Genomic DNA, 19,783 nt, shown 5'->3' on the forward strand with positions numbered 1-19,783 from the left:
TGAAATTTACGTGCTTCATAGTTTCTGTTTTATGTCCTACAAGCGCGGTCTAGAACTTGCCCCGTCTACATTGTAAATATGAATTTGTTCCTTATGTTTTCCCTGCAATAAGAGCCAAAAAACATCAAATCTGGCAGCTTTCATGTGAAATCATCTCAGACTCTGACCTGTAGGAAGCGCGTCACATCAGCGATGACGTTTCTGAAGACGTAGTCATCTTTCTGACAGTCGAACCAGCCCAGTTTGGTGATTCTGGCGTACAGCTGGATCAATGCCTGGGTCACAAACGCCGCCAACTTTGGCCGCGTTGCCAGATAATTCAGTACATAATTTCCTGTAGAACATAAACAATAACTCCATGAGACATAAACATGTTTTAACGCTTCAGCATCACATGATTGATGTAAATTTAGAAGCAGACGCATCTGTTTTTACAACAGAATAGATTGTGTGGATCGGATTGAAGGCCACTTCCTTGTTTGAGCAACTTTTGAGGTTAAACATGGCACTTCTCTTTCTAACATCCTAACAGCTCATGGTGCAGATGCTTCTCCTCACCTCGGTGCTTTTTTACAAAAACAACAACAAAAAAAAAATCATTCCTGCAGATTTTATGAATTACAGTGGATATGAGCATGATACTGGAAAAAAAGGCAGAAAGATGCAGAGTTGTGTTCACCGCTGCATCCCTACCCTGCAGGTTATAGGTGAGATCCAAAGTACTGCTAAAGTACTTCTACACTAACAATAAAAAGATTTCTATCCATGAATCTGAGTCATTTGCATGCAGAAGCATTATGTTTAATGGGTTTTTTTTTTTGTTTTCTTTTTTGGTCGGGAAGTTTAATATGTTTTTAGGTAAAGAAAATAAAAGCAAATCTATTAAATTCAGCTTCAGTATGAAAACGTAGCCCACATTGCCCAGCCTAGCTAGTTCTAAAACTCTTTAGTTCCTTGTGCCTGCATGAAATTTGTGAAACTAACTTTAAAAACAAAAATACTCACGGATGTCGATCCGTTGTTCGAGGGGTAGGGGGTTACTGGTCCGAGACACCAGTTTAGATAAACAGGTTGCAGCAAGGAGCTGAGAATATGAAGACTGGAATGACAGCGGGGGGATCAATGTAAATTAATTATTTCAATGGTAAGTTATGCACACAGAGATTTAATATGTCTTTTTTATAAGACTTAAAAACAGACAACAGTAACACTGAGTGAGTCTTCATAAACTGAAATATACCGTTTTTACTTGAGTGCAACTTATTTCCCAACATTCAGTTCATGCAAAATGTAGAAAGCTCCTTAAAAGTTAAAGTTAACAGAATAAAGACTTAGAAATGTAACATGATCAGCTAAAAGGAAAAAAAAAAAACAGAGGGGGAGAAATGGAGAAGTCTAGAAAGTCTTCCAAGCTTTTCCGATTATTCTTCTCATGTCCAATGATTGGACATGTTTATTGTGCAGAAGCAGAAACAGCTGATTGGTCATGTGATCGGTCATGCAAATCACCTAATCAGAGTCAATTAGCACAAGCTGTTTTCATCTTTTTGATCCTCATCAGCTTTTTTTTTTTTTTTTATTTAAGAGAAAAAAAAACCCTGATTTTGGACAATTCAGTCGAGCTTTATACATGTAAAGTTAAAAGACAGCTGACTGGAAATGACCATGTGATCAAACTGCTGTTTGTCCCAGTTAACAAAGCCAAGGTACTGTGGTAGGAAACCTTAAGCCCAGTCACAAAGACAGTCCCAGTTCTAAAAGCATTCAACTTATCCAGGGATCTTAAAAAGAAGCTACAAGGATCAAATATGCAACTTTTCGTCTGGAGGATTAAATAACTCCCGTTTTCGGGGTTTTAATTCACTTTAATCAAACTTTATTTGTTTTATACCAATTCACAACAAAGTAACCTAAACACATCACCCTAGTTTATTGTCATCCAGTTAAGACAAATCAATATTAGTCCATCAGTGTTCATGAAAGCCATTTCACAAAAAATAATTGCCTTTCTAATAAATATTGCCTTCGTGCACGATGCTCTACTGATGACAGATGAGTTGATCAGGTGAATCAGAGCTACTTAATTTTACCAAGTTAGTTGTGAGTTAATCTAAGTACGTGTTGATTATGATGTTATTATTGTGCCTCGTTACTGGCTGCTTTGCTGCATCATGATAAAGGTGGAAAAGATCATTTCTAAGAGGAGTTGTTCGTTTTGAACTGAACTACATCAGGTTTTCAATTAGAATAACATCTATTTTCAGTATTATTACATTAATTATTGCTTTATTTATTGACAGGAAGCACTGTGGTGTTATGTTCACCATGTTGATAGACGCGTCGGGGAAAAGGTCTTTGTTTAACTCATTGGCTGCCAGCCACTACTGTAGCAGAAAGCCTTGTGCTGCCGGCGTTTTGCCGCATTTTGGCTCATCTTCCAGGACCGTGAAATGTTGACTTCTTGGACTGCTGATATGGAGGACTGATTTAGCCGGGTGCGTGTGTCGGAGCTCCTTTGGGATGTATGTTTTGGTGCACGTTGACAATGTGTTGTGTGTCCGCTCAGAGAGCACATTTTAGGGACGTTTTTATGCACGCACACTGCAAAAACTCAGCCTTAAAAAACAAGAAAAAAATATACAAAAATGAGGTAAATGTTGCTTAAAATAAGATAAATTATCTGCCAACAGAACAAGAAAATTTGGCTTGTCAAGACTTCCCAAAACAAGTAAAAACACTCTTAAAACAAGAGGAATTCTCTGGCATAAAAACTAAGAATTATCTCACCTTTAAAAAAATAAGCATATGTGTACTCGATTTAAGATTTTTAATCTTACTTAGATTTCAGTTTTTGCAGTGCACCTGTCCAAAATTGGCGTTTCATATACAGAAAGCCCAAAAGACGTCGTTGGCAGTGAACATTTGGATTCAGAAAAATGTCTTTGGCAGCCAATTAGTTAATTTTACTAGGCTAGCCAGGCTAACAGTAGGTAGGCAAATTAAACAGACATTTAAATCAACAATAACATCATATGTCAGTCATGCAGAAAATATATTTACTTTGGACACATGGAAATATAATTTTAACCCAAAACGTCATATAAAGTTGAAACAAACTACTCTTGACTTAGAAACCAGCTTTTCCTGCGTGACTTTGTCCAAGGCTGTGATTGGTGGAAACTGTGGCACATTTATGTTGCTGGAAGTGTGAGTGCACAGGTGTGTGTCAGCAAGCAGAGGAGAGAACAGTGAAGAAGAGGGTGACTAAAACCGATGGAAAGTTGTATCACTGTGCAACTATACAGATAGATCCAAACAGGAAAAATCCTTTTGCGGACGCAGAATTCACTTGTTTGCTCAGGTTTTACGTGTAATTTTTTCCTGCTCCAAATGCAACTAATGCACCTGCAAAAGTAATTTGTTTGCGCTCAGAATGAACCTCTACTTGTTCAGGAATGAGACACAATAAAAACCCCATTGTAAACAGAACCAGCTCAGGTGACACAAGGTAAAGTACTGAGCAGTATGTCTGTGTACTTATGATGTATTTCTGTAAACTGGCATGACTTTAACTCAAGTAAAAGATGCTCCAGGTGAGAGCAACACTCACGCTGCCTCTCTCCAGCAGCAGCTGACATTTGCTAAGACAGTCGGGGCTGTTGGTGAACTCCACAAGAGCTTTCTCTGCCTGGTGTCGGACGGCGGTGTCGGTAGTCTCGTACAGCTGCTTACACAGGATCTCCAGCTGGGCAAGGCCCTAGAAAGACACAAACATGGGAGACATAGGGCGTATCAAAAAACTTTCAATAAAAAAAGCCTTTTTTTTTTTTCCTTCAGGTGACGAAGTGAAGAACAGTCCGCTGTACATTAATGATATCAAATTGCATTAAGATGGCAGACAGGCAGGCAGAATGCTGAGTCATGCGCGCTCGCAGCGAGATGCTGATCACTGATAAATTCAAAATGGTGGTGCGGTCAGGTTAGAGAGCATCACCGGAGCGGGGGGAGGTGGCGGACTTCTCATCGTGTCCGAGTGGTGGTGCATTCACTGCTCACACCTGAGAGCAAGGAGACTGCAGCGCATCATGTGTGGTCACTCTGCAGGGCGCAGATAAGGCTCGAGCACCAAACCCTGCCTGCAAATGTGACATCTGCCGCATGAGATGAGCACAAACGCATTTAATTTACACTGATAAAGTTCCAGATTAATTAATATCAGGGGAGTGACAGTGAGTGTGTTCCCCAAGCGCTGATGGGACAAGATGTTCAGCTCAAATTGAATCTTTCATGATTCAAAAACGTCTAATTTGGAGACATCGTGTTGTTGGATATAAAGCAGGAAAGAAAAACACATCAAAGCTGAAATGAAATATGAAAAATAAAAATGTGTTATCATCATACAAGCAGCCTCAGTCTGAAGCCCAAACACCCACAAAGTCCTGCAGTAGACGAACACCACCGATGTTTTCTACAAGAATTTCTATTTGAATAAAAACAACAACAAAAAAAAAAAAGCTACATCCTTACACAGTTTATCATAGAAGTCCTGATACAGAGATGCATCTGGACTTCAGTTGATCCTCTGCAACTTTTAATCTAATTATTTAGTTTATTCAAGCACAAATTATTCTTGTAATCAATGTTTCATTTTTTACAAGATAAATAAAAATTAAAACGTTCCGTCTGTACAATCTACTTCTGTTATTACCTGCTGCTAAGTAAGAAGCGGACTTGTTTGTTTGATAACAACATTAAATTGTGGAATAAATAGAGAAAATCTACAGAGTGGAGGAATATATGGAGCGAGCCAGAAAAAAATGTCAAATAGTGGGATCAATTCAGACTAAAACCAAAATGAAAAGTCTGTAAAACCAATCTGGCATGTCGTAGCATCTCTGCAGAAAGCTCCGGACACTTCAGACTCTAGTTCATAGGGCTGTGACAATATGCTTTTGTCCCGATTTGATTCCAATTTTTTGGGTGCCGGCACGATTTAAATTGCGATTCTCACAATTCTTCAATATTGCCGATATTTGTAGATTAAAAACAAAAAAGAAATGTACAAAACTTTTTTTTGCTAGTCATTTTTCTTGATTTCAATGTGGAATTGCAGACCATCATTCTGCTGCTATAATGCCCAAGATACAAGTAAAAAGATCAATAAAAATGACAACATTTTTTATAATGGATTATTTTTATTTATTTGAATAAATAAAATCGATTTTTTAAACAAAAAAAAGTTAAAATTGTGAAGCAAAAAAATCCCGATATTCAAATTTTCAATTCGATTTTCCCACCCGTAGTAGTTCAGGTACGTGATTCAGAGCGGAAATGAAGACAAAAAGGGAAGGGGTGACTATGAATTAAAGATTTAAAGACCACATGGTTGCTAATGGTAACAGCAAGCCAATATTTTATTTTCCTTCGTGGCCTGTTGTGTGTTAAAGGTAGTGCTAATTTTACAGTGTCATGTTACATAAACAGTAAACATTAAACATTTTACATTTGGACAACATCATTTATCACTTTAAAGCCTGCATGTCTCATCCAAAATATTATTCATTCTTTGAAAAACTGAAATTCTTCAACCATTTACACCAGGGGTGTCAAACTGCAGTCCTGGAGGGCCGGTATCCTGCAGGTTTTTGTTGTCTCTGTGCTCCAACACACACCTGACCTACACTCAAACAGGTTGATAAGAAGCTGCTGGATCCATTGATTTGAATCAGCTGTGTTGGTGGAGGGAAACGACAAAAACCTGCCGGATTCCGGCCCTCGAGGACTAGATTCTGACACCCCTTATTTACACCATTATGGCCGCGGCACTGCTGCCACCGCAGCCTAGTCTGGTTTTAAAGGGTTTTCATTTGCTTACAAAATAAATAAAAATAGATAAAACATTGATCTTTTGTGTTGCAAGATAAAGAGCAGCAAGATCAGGCTGAGGTTCCAGTCTAAAACACAGTTCAGATATTTATGGAATATGACTGTTCCAAGTTAAAAATATACTTTAATTCTCTTTAAAGAGAATTAAATATATTCGCAATATTTTAAATACCTCGCTGTTTTTATTTATTAGGCCTTTTGAAGTTTCATCTGTTAAAGACAAAAAAATTCAACTTTATTTTATATGTTGGTTGTATTTATTTGATTTTCTCATAATTAGGAACAATTCAAGGTTGTCGTATTTTATTCTGTAATTATGATGACAAGTTAATGTCATAACGGTTTTGTTGCCTTGTTTAAAGTCAGAACACAGCGCAGCAGCTGCAAATGAAGTTAAAATGAATTTGACCTTACTGTGGTATATAAATATGTAACTTACTGACTGTACAGTTACAACTCTGTTGCATTCCAGTCACAAGATGGTCAAAAGGAAAAAAGCTGATCTAATCAATCAATTATAGTGCCATATTAATCGATTATTAAAATAAACGATTGATGCAGCCCTACATCCAAACAGCATTTAAAGCCCAACCTAAGAACAACTGAGGAGAAAAGTCCAATTTTTCAAACTAAAATTTTTATTTCTTGATTATTTCCATTGGGGCTGCGCGATATGATGATATATATCATCTGGACAATAGAAAATGTCTTTTGTTTCATATGTGTGTTTTACGTCAACATGCACTTAAACCATGAAGTGGTTCGAAATGTCTCCGAAAGTGTATGCATCAAATATGATATACTTGGCTAAATAAGGTTTACTAAAACAGAACTGGTCTCCATGGAAGGATGACTGTCAAGATGTCATCCTTACGGGAAATAATGGGGGGAAAAAATCCTTAGTTACACCAAATTATACAAGAACGGAACTAAAGATCAGTGGCAATAGACCTGGTTGAGGGATAGATCCTCTCCAGAGGCCAGACCTCAACATTACTGAAGAAGTGTGGGATCATTTGGACAGTGAACTTTAACAAAAAGGAATGAAAACATCTAGGCAAGAGCTTTGAAAAGTCATTCAAGTCTGAAGAACTGTTCCTGAAAATTACTTGCAGAAATGATGGGTAAGCTTATTTAAGAGGGATCAGGGCTGTGTTAGAGAATAAAGGTGCTCAGATCATACAGAGAACTCTGCTTTAGGGCGCATTTACATCACGATAGTCCGCTAGACTTGGTCTGATTGGGGACTCGACTCAGTTGTAGGGGGTTGAACGATTGCATGGACTTTGGTCAAACAAACCAAACCTTTACAATAATATAACCCCATTCCCATCAAAGGTCACGCTGCACTAGTATTTAGTAAATGAGAGGACAAGACCCGCGTAAAGAAGAAAATTCCTTTGTTTTAGGATCACTGTTTAGGGTTTTTCTATTGTGTCTTATGCAAGTATACTGCAGAAATACAATGGACGCAGTATGAACAGATGAGGCAGAGGACCCTAAAAGCAATCGCCATGTATTTTCCCACAATGCAATGCTATGCCTAAAGCAGGAAGTGACTTTTTTTTGTAGTCCGCTTCCTGTATTTGGTCCACTTGAAACAGACCGAGACCTGAGTTTGTAGGCGGACCGAGTCTGGTTATTTGATCCGATTCAGAATTTGTTTGGTGCATTCACATTTCCCCAAACGAAGCGGACTTTCCGAGCAAAAGGAATCGGATACAAATCAAAAAGGCTAACGTGAAAGTGCCTTTATACTGCATTTCCATTTCAGTTAACCAATCACTGCACCCATTTCCCCAAAAGGAATAACAGATTGTTCAGGACTTCTTCAGATTACTATATAGTGCAAAAATCTAGAAACAATAAATGACCCTGTATGAATGGATGGATGGATGGATGGACTTCCAAACACTGTGGAAACTATATAAACTTTGAAGATGCCATACATATGAAGGTCATGTCTACTATTTAAAAGCCCTTAAGTTCATCCATCAGCCAATAAAGAGTGATGTTTCAAAGCTGGTTTGACAAATGTGTGTTTCATTTACAGAAAAACCAGACACAATGTCAAGCATCTAATGAGACCACAATGACGTGTGTAAAACTGATTTGGTTACTCAAAGAGAAAGTTCATATTTTTTTTCTTCGACTCTTGGACTTTAAGCATTGGCTAAAGGATCGATGGTGCAGCGGATGACTTCATCAATCATTTATACAGCCTGTGTGACATGAACAAAGCTTAAATAACAGTCTCTCTCTCTCTCTCTCTCTCTCTCTCTCTCCCCAACACTTTTCCATCCAAAAAAAAGAAACAGCAAGGTCATTCAGTGACAGTTTCCTACAACTGGCATGAGAATTTTAGTTCACTGGCTGCTGAAATAAACACGTGCTACTAATTCTTTAGTTGAAACATGAGACAACTGCAGACAAAAACAAGATAAGGAGTCTCCAGTTGAGGCTCAAAATAGTGAAAACTGGAAGAAAATCTGAATTTTGTGCAACTTTGCTGATTTCACACCTTTCTGGGCAATAAAGTGTAAGAAATTTGCTAAATTAAATAAACATCCTGATACTCTGTGGCAGGTTTAACAGTACAAAGCAAGATGTAGTCTGAGGTAAACAATGAGCTCATGGCCAGTTCTTATTTGAGCAATGTTTATATCCTGACACACACACCCCCATACAGCATGTACAAACCGACAGATGCTTCTGGGTTTCCACTTGTAAATCAAACCTCTCCTATTTTCATTAGTTGTCTATGAATTCTGACAGCAGGCAGATGTTTTCATTGATGGGATGTAAACACATACTGTTTTTTGTGGATTTTTCAGGGAGGGGTTTTACTGATTCAATGCAAGAAGACGAGACGTTTGTGTATCCGCTCTGTTGAGTCAGATTAATGGTAATGAATCTGTCAGAAGTGAGGTGAACCAGTGATGTTCTGAGTATTAACTTGTTTCTGAACATCTGTTCCAGCTGAAAAGCTGTTGTTAGCAGCTGGACTTGCGTTAGCTACAGTTAATCTTAACTAATTTATATCATCATGAAATGAAATGGTAGCCATTGGGCCACATATCGAGGGTCATTCAACTTGCCATTTTCCAGTGAAATGGAGGAGCACACACCCTTTATCCTGCATAAGGAGTAAGAAATAGTCAAGAAAAGTAAAAGAAATAATAACTGGGATAAAATGAGGGTCAACATGAATGTAGCATTTACCAGATGGAGACAGTTTATGAGAACTTCAGAACTGAGCTTTCTGCTGGACAGCTAAGTTCATTCAGTTAACTGAAGCTTTTTCTGGCATTATGTATTAAACAGGGCAGCTAGTCTTTTATCCTCCTGTTTTTCATTTAGTGTTACTTGCTATTAAAAAAAACAGCAGAAATGCTTATTTGTTAGTTAACCTACAGTGGAAAAGCTTCATTGTAGAGCTGTGAATCTAAAGACAACTCACAATTCAATTTGATTCCGATTTTTGGGGTGACAATTTGATTCAGAATCAATTCAAACAGATTTTCAATTAATAATCATTACACTTAAGCAACAAAAGATGCACATTTCCCAAGAAACTTCATTCTTCTATAAGATAGAAAGAACAAAGAAATTATTCGGGCCGATTCGATTTAAATTGTGACATGTACAAAACCTTTTTTGCTTATCATTTTTCGAAATTTTAATTTGGAAAAAACGCCACAGTAGCCAGACCATCATTCTGCTGCTATAATGCCAAAGAAGACAAGTAAAAAGATCAATAAAAACAATAATATAAAAATGACAAAAATTAATTTAATCATTTATATTTAAATTTTTTTTTAACAAAAATATCTATTTTAAAATTGTGAAGCAAAACAAAAATCTATCATCTATTCCATCTTCTGCCGCTTATCCGGTGTTGGGTCGCGGGGGCAGCAGCCTAAGCAGGGAAGCCCAGACTTCCCTCTCCCCAGCCACATTTGCCAACTCTGTGGGGGGGATCCCGAGGCGTTCCCAGGCCAGCCGAGAGATATAATCAAAACAAAAATCAACAAAAATCTAGATTTTCAATTTTTCCAATGTGACTCCCCACCCCTATACTTTAGTGCAACAGTTTTCAGTTGCTGTTACTCTTCACAAAAACCAGCAGGCAACAGCACGCACTTTATCACCTGATGAGACACTCCAACTTGTGCAAGATGTTGACTTTTTCACATTTTTGACTCTCCACGGCTTTTGGTAGTGATAAGAACATGCTTAAACGGCGAGGTGCCAGAGAGCGCTACTCGGTTGTTGCATTCAATTAGCAAACAACTAGAAATAATCACACACTGTCACTTTATTTAAACTGGCTTCAACTTGACACCAAGTCTAAATGTTCAAGAAACTTGACATCATTTTTAAATTTGGGGGGAAAAAATGATAATTTAGAGAATGATGATTTAATTTAAATAAATAGAAGTCCACATTAAACTTTCACACTCCAAAATAGTTGGAGTACCACATCAGATCTTTAAATATACCGAAAAGAACTAATCTATAAGCTAAACTTTCCTTTAAAATAACAAAAGCAATTTGTCCAAACTTTAAATATCAGTACTGACATTAAGATTAGATAAACTAATACATTGCTCTGGTGTCTCGGTGGTAGTTTTAGGAAGCAAATATCTTTAGGGATTCTGTATGAAACAACCTAAATGCTGAGTCATGGCAGCTGGTTTTACAGTTTCGTAACAAGTCCCATTGTTGGATTACAACTTAGAAACTTTTCAGAAAGCCTTACACACACATCCCTTACTACTTCCACTCACTACCAGACGTTTACACACAGCTGCATTAAAGTCACACAGAAGTGTTTAAAAAAGTCAACTAAATCTGAGTTCCTGATAAAAGTAACTACAGCTGTACCTTTCCAAAGGAATTAAACAAGCTGGTCAACAAGTATCAGGAAAATTAACCTTCAATTCTTGCAAGTAAAAAAAAAAAAAAAAATTTAAAAAAAAAAAAAGAGCCAAAGACATGTTTATCTTAAACTTTGGGAGAATTGGTTGGACAGTGCGTGCCTCATAAAAATATTCACAATGTCTTTTTTTCTTCCATCAATCACATTTACAAGCACATATCAGAGGATGAAATGACAAGAGATTTAGCTAACAGGTTACAAAGATAAAGATGAAACTTTAATTAAGTTGTGCTGTATCTAATTAAAAAAAAAAAAAAAAAACATTTTTTTTTTTAAAAAACTCTCAAAGTCATAAAATGTCTTTTTATTGGATAAGCAGAGTCCAAAAGCAGAAACTGTATCTCCTGACAAATAAAATAACTAAAACTTTACTCATGCTAGGATAGCCAATGCCACAAATAGTTCCTTTTACAGGTTTCATCTGCAGAAAATACAGAAAGACCTGTTTAAAAAGTTTAAACTCATAGTAAAGTATAAAATCACTTTATATTTTGTTTTTAAGTAGCATATTTGTACACAGAAAACTTTCTTTATAATGTTATTAAGAAATCATCAATTATTGGAGCTTTTCAGAAGCCAAAAACTAACTTTTATCACCATTTGATCATTTTTCTTCATCATCTGATTTTTCCACAGAAAATGCTGATATTTAGACATCTCAAACAGCCGCAGATCTGAATGCACATCGGCTATCTGTATGCGACATCTGCGTTACACCCAGCAAAGCACCAACCTCAACTGACTAAGAAACTTCAGCGTTTCTGCAGGCTCACAGACTGGATGAAAAACAGCAAACAAATATTAATGCTGAGTCGATTCACAGATGAAGAGGAGCTGCTGTTTAACCTGCACGGTCAAAACAATGAAGATTCAATCTACACCGTTACATAAATTCATTAACTTTAACGTGGCCAGTAGTTTACCTGGTAATCTACTAATGTTCCTATTTATAGAACGCCAGAAAACAAAGCAAAAGCCGTCCCCTATTCAGAGTGAAGCCTTTAAATGTCTTTAAAAAAAAACAACCCAAATACAGCTTACATAGTAAAAAGCTAAAAATCTGAGTAGCCGTGACTGTGTCTTAGTTTGTTACAAACAACAAAGAAAAACTGACATCAATAAAAAATCTGTTTCTATAAATAATTAGTCACTTTGCAAAATGAATTATGATTTAATGAGCTTAGAATAAACCATGCATGTCTATTTGTTCGGCAAACCGTCCATTCAGATGAGCAGCTACATCACAGCCAGAAAAGGTTAAAAAAAACGTGAATCAACTTAGTCAAAGAAGAGAAAAACATTGAAGAGGATTCAGAATAGATGAAGGCAGAAAACACTAGCGTGTCTTTTCTCACATGGAAATCACTGATGAGGAACTTCAACCTATGACAGTTTGTTGTTTATCATGTGACATCTGAGATGATCTCCAATGGCGTTGGCCGATTCACTATCTATTCATCTCAATGTAGCATATGTCAATTCAATTATGACTCATAAATGTTCAAAAGGTTTATTTTTCATAATAATGACAAGACAGAAACGCAGCTGCAAAGCGTTGCAGGAAGTCCTCCAATCCCATGACTGAATCTCACGATCTGTCCGGGCTGCAAACAGTGAACACGAGAGCTAGCAGGACGCTAGCAGCTACTGTTACTGAGCATGACATTTACTCATCAGGTTTCATTTTTTATGTACATGAGAACAGACTATATTTATTCCATTTGCAAGGTGTTCAAAGCCTAAATAAAATCTAATAATAACACTTCAAATATGTCAGCAGCTCCGTCCCAGCCCTGGTTAGAGGAAGTTGATGCTCCTAACTATTGCTAACACATTTTTCCTGAATATTCCAGGTAAACATCTAAAGACAACGTGAAAAATATGTTGGATTTATTCATAGTTTTACATAAATAATACAGAAGAGATAAATTTATTTGGTTACTTCAATTAATGAACACTGAATGGAGTATAAAGTAGTATACATGTAGCAACAAATAATCATTTAATAATCGAATTTTAACATCCTGAATCGAAACTGGCTCTAATCACAAAGTACCCAAAACTGCACACTTCTAACTTGACCACTAGATATAAAATTACGTTACACACTGTTCCTTTAAAAATGGTTTCAACTAAATTTCCTTTTTTAAAAAAACATTTTCTCGACCAGACCTGGTTTTTCTGCTTCCTGTTTGATATGACGTACAAAACATCCCAATAATGACTGACTCTACAAACTTGGTCTCAATAGAAAGCAGACATTTGAGGTTACCACATAAAGTAAGTATCATGATCAACTTACTCTAACAAATGATATTCACCATTTAAAAATTGAAATGGTCATCACCTCCCTAAAAGAAAAACACATTACTTTAAATGAAAAGCAAAGGCAACAGTTCAGTTTATCTAGCAAAGAGAAAAGCAAAGTCTGGTAAGAAAGTGCAAAATTAGAGGCTAAAGATGTGAACCTGAGCAGTTTTACAGGTGTTTTTAAGAAAGGTGTCACACAGGTAAATATCTTCAGGAAGCTATTGGCCAACATTAATAATAATTTAAAAAAACAAACAAACAAAAAAAAAACCTATCAACGGTCAGAGTCAGGAGATTTGAGGGATCGCCCCCAAATTCACCTCAGGGTCCATTCACATCAGGATAGTCCGCTAGACTCGGTCTGACTGGGGACTCGGCTCCGTTGTAGGGGGTCGAACTATGTGGACCGAGATAGTGTTCATGCTGGACTTTAATCAAACAAACCAAACCATTAGACTAATATATCCCCATTCCCACCAAAGGTGGCGCTGCACTGGTATTTAGCAAAAGAGAGGACAATACTCCTGGGAAGAAGAAAACTGTTTCCTCCACCTGCGAGTTAAAATGGAGATGAAACTATGGCTGTTTTGGGTTTTTATTGTGTCTTATGCAAGTATACTGCAGAAATACACTGCAATGATGGACGCAGTATGAACACCAGACGAGGTAGAGGACTCTTAAAGCAATCGCTATGTATTTACCCACAATGCAATGCTACACCAAATGCAGAAAGTGACTTTGTTTAGTAGTCCGCTTCCTGTATTCTGTCCGCTTGATACGAGGCAAGACCTGCGTTTGTAGGTGGACTGAGTCTTGTTATTTGATCCAAATCAGAATTTGTTTGGCGCGTTCACATTTCCCCAAACGAAACGGACTTTCCGAGCAAACAGACTCTGATCCGAATCAAAAAGGCTGATGTTAATGTACTCCTAGAAACACCGTGAGGATCCAGAAAAGAGTGAAGCCAAAGGATACTGTACGATGTGAATCTCTTTCATCCTTATGGAAACTAACAACACCTACATGAATCATTTCAAACGAAGGAAAAGTCATAAGAGACACATTAGCAGAGGTTTTTTTTAAAGAGCTAGAATAAAACTTTGGATCACCATACAGCAAAACACAGACATGATTTATAACTGTGGCTGCTAGCTCAGCGAGAGTTTGTCCCACAGAGATGAGACAGACATGTTTATAACCGGCAAAGTCTTTGCTTTCATTTGGCACATTGTTTGTGTGGTTTGCTTGAAATAAATAAATTAGCAGAAGCTCTAAAATGGACAGTGCTATTCTCACGTTGTTGTTATATTCCCATATAACTGCTTGGGGTTTGGATTAGTCCTTCCTAGCATGTGCACTGCACGTAGCTCCTGCTGACATGAGTGTGAAGTTTCTGGATGGATGAATAGCGAAGGACAAGAAGAAAAGTGAACAAAGCGATGCTCACAAACTACGTGACTTCAGTAAAAGTTTAAAAAACAAAACTGGAGACACTGTCATGGATTTGTGACGTTAAAAAAAAAAAAAAAAGTGATTCCTTAAAAGAAAAATAATCTGAGTTTCATTATTAAACTCCCAATAACTCCCAGAAATCAATAATAAAATAAATATATGTAGGGCCACAAATTTATCATAATAATCATCCTTGATCATTTAACTATTTAGTAGCTGATTACGTATTGAAAATACTACAAATTTAAGAAAGAAGACAAATTATAAAATGTGGAAATGGATTAGAAATGGCCAATTCATCTGGATGATGTGTTGATCAATTCAATTAAAAGAAAAAAAAAAAAAAAAACACTTTTGTTTAAAAGACGGTTTATATCTTCACCACACTTATATCATATACCAAAAGTGTAGCCATTATAACCATTTACTTATTTACATCCACTAAAGCATGTCAGTTAAGCAGAAAGTGACCCTGTGATCACAAAAAGGATGCATCACACTGAAAGACATATCAAACCGGTTTCTAATAATCATAACTTAGACTAGTTTATTCATTTTGACTGGACCGTTAGCCCACACAGAAAAACTGAAAGTGAGCTACAGATAATAAATATCAATCACACTTCTTTTTTGCGTTGTTTCAATCTCCATGTGAGACATTACAGTTGCTAAATATGTGTCTAGACAGAAAAAGTTGCTTGTGTTCACTCATGTAGTGGCCTGAGCAGAGTGTGTTTATTGAAAACTGGACGATGTACCTGGGTGTTGCATTCCCATCTAAGCTGAAGCTGAAATAAAACCATGACCGCAACAGTCATTTCATCCAGACTAAATGTTTTTCCGGTGCTCTCAAAAACCAGCTAATAGCAGGTGTTATTGGGCTTATTGATCTGTGGAAAAGGTCTTCATACAAGATACTCCAACATCTGCAGTGTGATGTCAAAGAAGTATAATTAAAATATACTATTATTCTGCGAGAGAGTGAAAAGATCTTACTACCCAACATATATTACTAAATTATCACCATTTTCTGTCATTTAAAGGGCAAACAAGTACTTAAAGAGAATAATTGGCCTTTTATATAATAAGTTAAAAGACATGACTCAACAGTAGCAGTCACTTATCAGAATGAAAATGAAACTATGAGAAATAATTAATAAATCAGTCAACAATTTAATAATAGTCTCATTTGTAAATTTTTAAAAAAAAAAGCAAATAATTAGTAAAAGCTGGTAGTATTTTCAGTATTTTAAAACCTGACACTAAATCTGATGTCATTCTTAGAGTCTTTTTTTAAGTAGTAGTAAAAGGTGATTATATTGGAAAAACTTATTCTTATAACTTGGAACCACTGATTTGTGTCAAAGGGAAATGGAAGGAGGAACTTGAAATTGTAACCGCTGAAGATGTTTGGAAAACTGTAATAAATAATACAGTTGTGCTCATATGTATTCATCCCCTTTCATTAAAGAAAAGGCTGAATTTACAACATTTACTCAAATAACTGGTGACTTTAAAAGGAACAATAACTAAAAATTTGCAAAAATATAATTTAGTAATATAAGACACTGTTTTTCCATTTAACTGAGTTGAAGAAAACAAACAAACAAACAAATGTGTCCTGGACAAATTAGAGCACTTTTCTGTTGAACAGTGGGACAAAATACCTGTCAACAGGTGCAGAAGTCTGACTGAGAGGAACAGAAAACACCTGACTGGAGCGGAAACATTAAAGGATTGTTCAACTAAATATTACTTTATGAGTGATGCAATATGTAATAAATTATCTTATTTGTTTGCTTTGTAAAAAAAATATTTCTAAAAGACCAGAATTAGAAAATAATGCAATGATTTTCATAACATTTTTATTTATTATTACTTTAGTCAATCTCAGCTGATTTTACAGGCACCTGTTTTTTTCCTTCTTTAATGGAAGGATATGAATAAATATGAGCACAACTGTATCTTCTTATCTTCAATCTGTTTAAGACACAGGGTAATCCAACTTAAAGTTGTTCATAGATTTAAACCAGATTTGGATTTTAACTGTGATCGTTGTGAAATTGAACCTGGAACACTATCTCATATGTTTTGGTCCTGTTCAAAACTGGCACAATTTTGGCAGTCCATTTTCAAATTTCTATCTGATGCATTTGGGATTAATATTGTAGCTGAGGCCAAGACTGCAATATTCGGCATTACACCACAAATTTTCAGCAGTCAAAAATATAAAGTAGTAATTGCCTTTGCCACACTTATTGCTCCCAGGCTTGTACTGCTTAAATGGAAGGAAAAGCATCTTTTATTTATGGTTTGTTGATCTTTTCCATCATTTAACTCTGGAGAAAATAAGGTACTCTCTAAGAGGCTGCGTTAATAAGTTCTTCAATATCTGGCAACCTATTTTGGATCAGATTATAAAGGTGGATCCATCACTTATCTTAGTAACTTAATCTTTAAATTGTTATTGTTTCTGTCATTTTTTTTCCCTTATGGTGCAACAGCGTGGGTTTGTTCCAGGGAGTTATATATGAATTATATTACTTTGAGAAAAAAAAAAAAAAAATTCTTGTAAAACGTACTCCTCATTCAGATCACATCCTTTTGGAAAGTGTCTTTCAAACAAATGATGAAGCTTGGACTGAATCCCAGAGGAAGGCAGTGATGCAGCTCCTCCATGCTGCTTCTAGCACTGAAGCTAACTCATCAGAGTAAAGGCTGCTTTTCACATGTTCTACTAAAAATCCCTGCTTTGTTTGGAGTGAGAGTTAATATAAAATACTTAACAGAAACTATCGTAGCTTTTGCATTTAAACTTATAAAAACACAGCCTGCCAGTGCAGCAGGAATCCCGCACAGCAAGGTCTTTCTTAGGACATTATGGAGGACTTGGAAACTGAAAGTTAAACCCTGCTATTTCCACACGTGTCCCGATCAGACCACGAAGCAGTGGATCTAGCCTCGGTCAGGCAGCTCCATTACCTGCCCAAACCAACAACACAGCAGTAAAATCTCCCAGTGCTCTCACTCCAGTGTTCCCAGTTTCTCCGTCAAACAGTTAAACACATGTTTTCAAACGGGGCTCGAGCGGGAGAAGCTGACGTCTGGGCTCGTGCTAGCGTTAGTCTAGCTTCGGCTAACTGTAACCAAACAAGAGCTATAAATAAATATTTACACCTCCAGGGACACACACAGCATCACAGAAAGAGTCAGACTCTCAGGTCCTGATGTGATAAATGTCTATCATGTGTTTCACACTGGCGCCAACTGAGAGTAAAGCTGCTGTGTGTGTTAGCTTTAGTGCTACTTGTCCGCCGTCAGCCATTTGTGTTTTTATTGTTTACATTAAGTAACACGCTTATAAAATAAAATAGGTTATTATGTCGGCTTCAAACCGATATGGATCACATAGTCTGAAAGCTCCAGGGCTTATCAGTGTCTTGTTTGCGTTCCCTCCCGCAGCTAACGCAAGCTAACGTAGTGACAGCAGGCCACGAGTCAACACATCCTTTCTTTCACCGCCGACAGCCCGCGTGCCGCCGCCTGCTGCAGCCAGGCGCTGCACACCAGCTCCGCATCGACAACCCCGCACCCAGAAGCGCGTTCAGCCTCATCTCCGCGCTCCTGGGCGAACTGTCGGTAACAAAAACATGAAACCTCTGCTTACCTGCACATGATCCGCCATTTTTCTCCATTTCATGCACCTCTCACTCCCCCGCTTATGGGTATAGGAAGAGGCAAGAGCGCCCCTAGTGGTGGCGACTGGAAGTACTCCTTATCAATATCAGCCACCAGCTGCAGAACAACGCAACAAAACAGCTACAAGAAACTCATCTGAACACTGTTTTCCCTCCTTTGTTGTGTCTAATCTATTTGTTGGTTGTTTCTACTGTGTTTGCTCAGTTTTATTGGCTTAAGTTGTCTTTAGGTGTGATGGAACATTGAATACAGGATCTGCTGTAAAATATTTATGTAAAATATCTGTATAAATATATGTAAATATATATTTTTAAATAAAAAAAATTGTGTAAAAAAGATACATTTTTGTAGATTTAATCTTATATTTATAAGATATTTACTTTTCCACTTGAATTCTTATTTAATCTTTTGCTTTAATTGATTTTCCAATTATTTTTCAAATGTTTGTTTCTCTATTGTATTTACTTTGAGTTTTCATCCTTCCTAAACGTATATTTCAGCACTTTACAATCATTGAGAAATATCTTTTTTTTTTAATAAAAAAAAAGATACATTTTTTTGTGCTTTATTGTCTACATAATTCTGAATATAATCATAGTACATAATCATCAAGTACAGAAAAATAATATAATAAAGTTTAATATTTCCTTCATAGTTTATTGTTTTAAACATTGATCATTTATTTTTGTGGAATGTATTATCATAAGTGATTTGAGGCATTTATATTTTCTTTTTCCTTTCATATTTCATTTGGTTTTGGATTACTTTTGTCCTTTTATAGCATTACAAAGGTTCACTGGCTATAAAAACTCCACGTATGAACATAATATTTAGGAAAAATGGACCCCAGATGAAAACAAAGCCTTTATACTGTGGAAAAGTAGTTTAGTTGTACAGACCCTAGTGGCAGCGACTGGAAGTACTCCTTATCAATATCAGCCACCAGCTTCACAACAACACAACAAAACACGGCTACAAGGAACTCATCTGAACACTGCAGATACCAGCATTACACAACTAAATACAGCAGATCCCGTCGTTCCCTTTAGGATACACTCCATATTTATATCAGTCAACAATTTTCCATCACATCTAAAGACAACGTAAGCCAATAAAACTGAGCAAACACAGCAGAAACAACCAACAAATAGAATAGACACAAGAAAAGAGGAAAAAAACAAACAGCATATAACAGTAACCATCACTGCAAAGATAACTCTTAAAACTTAAAGGGTCTCATGTAAGTTTTTCTGTTGGCTTATCAGCGATGTTAATAAGCCAACATGGTGTGTCACCACCTTTAACTTAAACAAAACCAAGAATTTTTCTGCAGTAAGAAATAGATTTTTTTGTTCTTGAAATTTTGTCTGACAAGACACTTTTTTAAGCAACCTGACTGTCACATCATAGTTCTGAGATTTCCTTGTATGATCATATTCTCCAGCTTGAGCATGTGAAGTATCCACTGCAAGCATTTTGAAGGTGGATCATTTT

The 19,783-nt window shown here is 36.6% G+C and overlaps 1 protein-coding gene across 1 annotated transcript in view; it reads right to left on the reverse strand.

Moving 5' to 3' along the window:
* xpo7 (exportin 7) overlaps positions 1–18,311 on the reverse strand; it is a 44,249-nt gene extending 25,938 nt beyond the window's left edge. The window contains exons 1-4 of the mRNA XM_079256467.1: positions 18,258–18,311; positions 3,611–3,757; positions 1,006–1,099; positions 168–334 (exon numbers count right to left, since the gene is read on the reverse strand). Coding sequence (XP_079112593.1) covers positions 168–334; positions 1,006–1,099; positions 3,611–3,757; positions 18,258–18,290 — 441 coding nt within the window. The 5' untranslated portion in view covers positions 18,291–18,311. The remainder of the gene's footprint in view (positions 1–167; positions 335–1,005; positions 1,100–3,610; positions 3,758–18,257) is intronic.
* Between the last annotated feature and the right edge of the window lie 1,472 nt (positions 18,312–19,783).

This window comes from Telmatherina bonti (genome assembly GCF_933228915.1).
Source record: "Telmatherina bonti genome assembly, chromosome: 17".
In the NCBI taxonomy this organism is placed as follows: Eukaryota; Metazoa; Chordata; class Actinopteri; order Atheriniformes; family Telmatherinidae; genus Telmatherina; species Telmatherina bonti.